Consider the following 1908-nt stretch of genomic DNA (forward strand, 5'->3'; position numbering starts at 1 on the left):
AAACAATATTTCTCTGGTGCGGTGTTCCAGTCGTTCCTGGAATTATCTTGACTTAGTAAGAGTTATAGAGGGATCACAGCGATGACAGCGGGCACCAAAACGGGGAAGGCAATCTTACTTTGACATCATTTATACCTAGCAGTTAATAGTGTCATTATTGGAATATGTTACGTTTTGAACCGCCTACTAACGGTAGCACGAAAGTGTGAAGGTGTGGGCGGTTTAAGAAACGATACCAAATCGCACTTAACCTGACACGTTCACCTGGAAGCTAGAGTCTTCACGGGGACTTGGAACTGCGGTGAGACTGAAAATGGGCTGAATCAAGTCGGAAAACTGCCCTTGAAACTATAACTTGCCAAAATGGCCAAGAATATGGATCTTAGTGTAGTTGGCCGACAAGATCATGACCCGCTGGAACTTGGTTGTTGGATGTGACCAAACGCCATCTCAGTCGGAGTAGCCAGAGCATGCGCAGGACAACACTTCGGGTGCTGTGAATAGAGGTCTTGATGCCGTCATGGGCTTCAAGTGGCGTCTCAGGGGCAGGGGCCATGTATGAGCCGAAGACAATTAATTCCCAAAATATTGGGTGCATGACCAGACTCGCAAAACCTTAAAGGAAAATGTCTAAGTTGTTTGGGCTTCAGGACATAGCTAAAAAAGTGTTGCGAAGTTTCCAGGGAGCGGCAGCCGATCGGACACTGGGAATGGCGGTCCGAATTCCATTGATGCTTGTAGCCGAAGGATAACGCGTTGTGTTGCAATCGGAACTTCAGGTCAGCGAAGATAGGCAATAAATTCTTCTCTTGCTTGAGTTTGTACGCCCAGACAGACAGCGGCGGCGGTTTTGACAATCGCACTCACGGCAGGTCAGGCGGCGGAGCTTTTGTCGCGAGGAGTGAGAAAGGTGCTTGTCCTTCAACAACTTCAGTGCAGGGGGGGTCTTGTGCACGAGGGATAGTAATTCGCCAGGACAAGGTCAAAGACAGCACTCGACGGGGCATGGGTGAGAGCAGGTTTCTCGCCAAGTGCTGAGTCGAGAGAGTTTGGCCAGAAGTTGTTGGCTTGAAGTCTTATAGCTTGTAATTTTGCTTGCCCGCAGGAATTCAGATAGATTTGTTTCAGTGGGCCGCTGTTGAAGTTTTGGCGAAAACCCGCCATGGATAAAAGTCCGTATGAGACGTAGAGCTTCGTGACCCGGCTTGCTGCAAGAAGGTTGACGCTTGAAATGGTGACCGCCATAGTCTTGTGTCGAGTCAGAGAGGTGTGTGAAGCTTGGAATACTCGTCTTGAATGCTGAGTCTTCGCGTGTCAATGTAGTCATGCCGTGTGCGCAACACAGTTGACCAGAAACGACCAAGTGAGAGCAGAAACTCAATGCTGCACACCTGTCATGGAATTGGAAGGAAAAGAATGTCCAGTCCATGGCCGGCGGACGACATAACTTGGTGCATGAGGTCAACAATGGGGTCCAACCAAGGCTAAACGGTAATTGATGCGCCTTGTAGAGCAAGAAGGTAGAACATGGTGCGGAGCCGGAGCAACTTGAAGCTGGTGGCAATATTTGGCATGCCTTGGCCGCCTTGAGATTGCGGTCGTTGCAGCCATGTCTTGGGAAGGTGGTTTGCGATGAGCCCTTGCTTGTGGAGTCGGCCATATGCGAAGTCGAGGGCAATGTCTTCAATTTCCGACACCTCTGAATCAGGGATGTGGCAAGTTGCTGCCGTGTACCACAGCAGGTGAAGCACCATGGTCTGAAAAATGACCACCCGACCATGCAGAGTTCTTGAGCGGTACTTCCAGAGGCTGCAGCGACTTAGAATTGCATGAACGAAAGCGCGATACCGGTCTTCATCGGTGATGTCCGATCCTTCTTGGATTGCAAGCCAGCAAGATATTTCAATG

General features: G+C 49.8%; 1 protein-coding gene across 1 annotated transcript; it reads right to left on the reverse strand.

Moving 5' to 3' along the window:
- Positions 1-1484: 1484 nt before the first annotated feature.
- Positions 1485-1754, reverse strand: H310_15029 (hypothetical protein; the record flags this gene model as incomplete). The annotated part of the gene is made up of 1 exon (XM_008883009.1): positions 1485-1754. The coding sequence occupies one exon, from the start codon at positions 1752-1754 to the stop codon at positions 1485-1487; it is 270 nt and encodes an 89-aa protein (XP_008881231.1).
- Between the last annotated feature and the right edge of the window lie 154 nt (positions 1755-1908).

Source organism: Aphanomyces invadans (assembly GCF_000520115.1).
Source record: "Aphanomyces invadans strain NJM9701 unplaced genomic scaffold supercont1.135, whole genome shotgun sequence".
In the NCBI taxonomy this organism is placed as follows: domain Eukaryota; phylum Oomycota; class Saprolegniomycetes; order Saprolegniales; family Verrucalvaceae; genus Aphanomyces; species Aphanomyces invadans.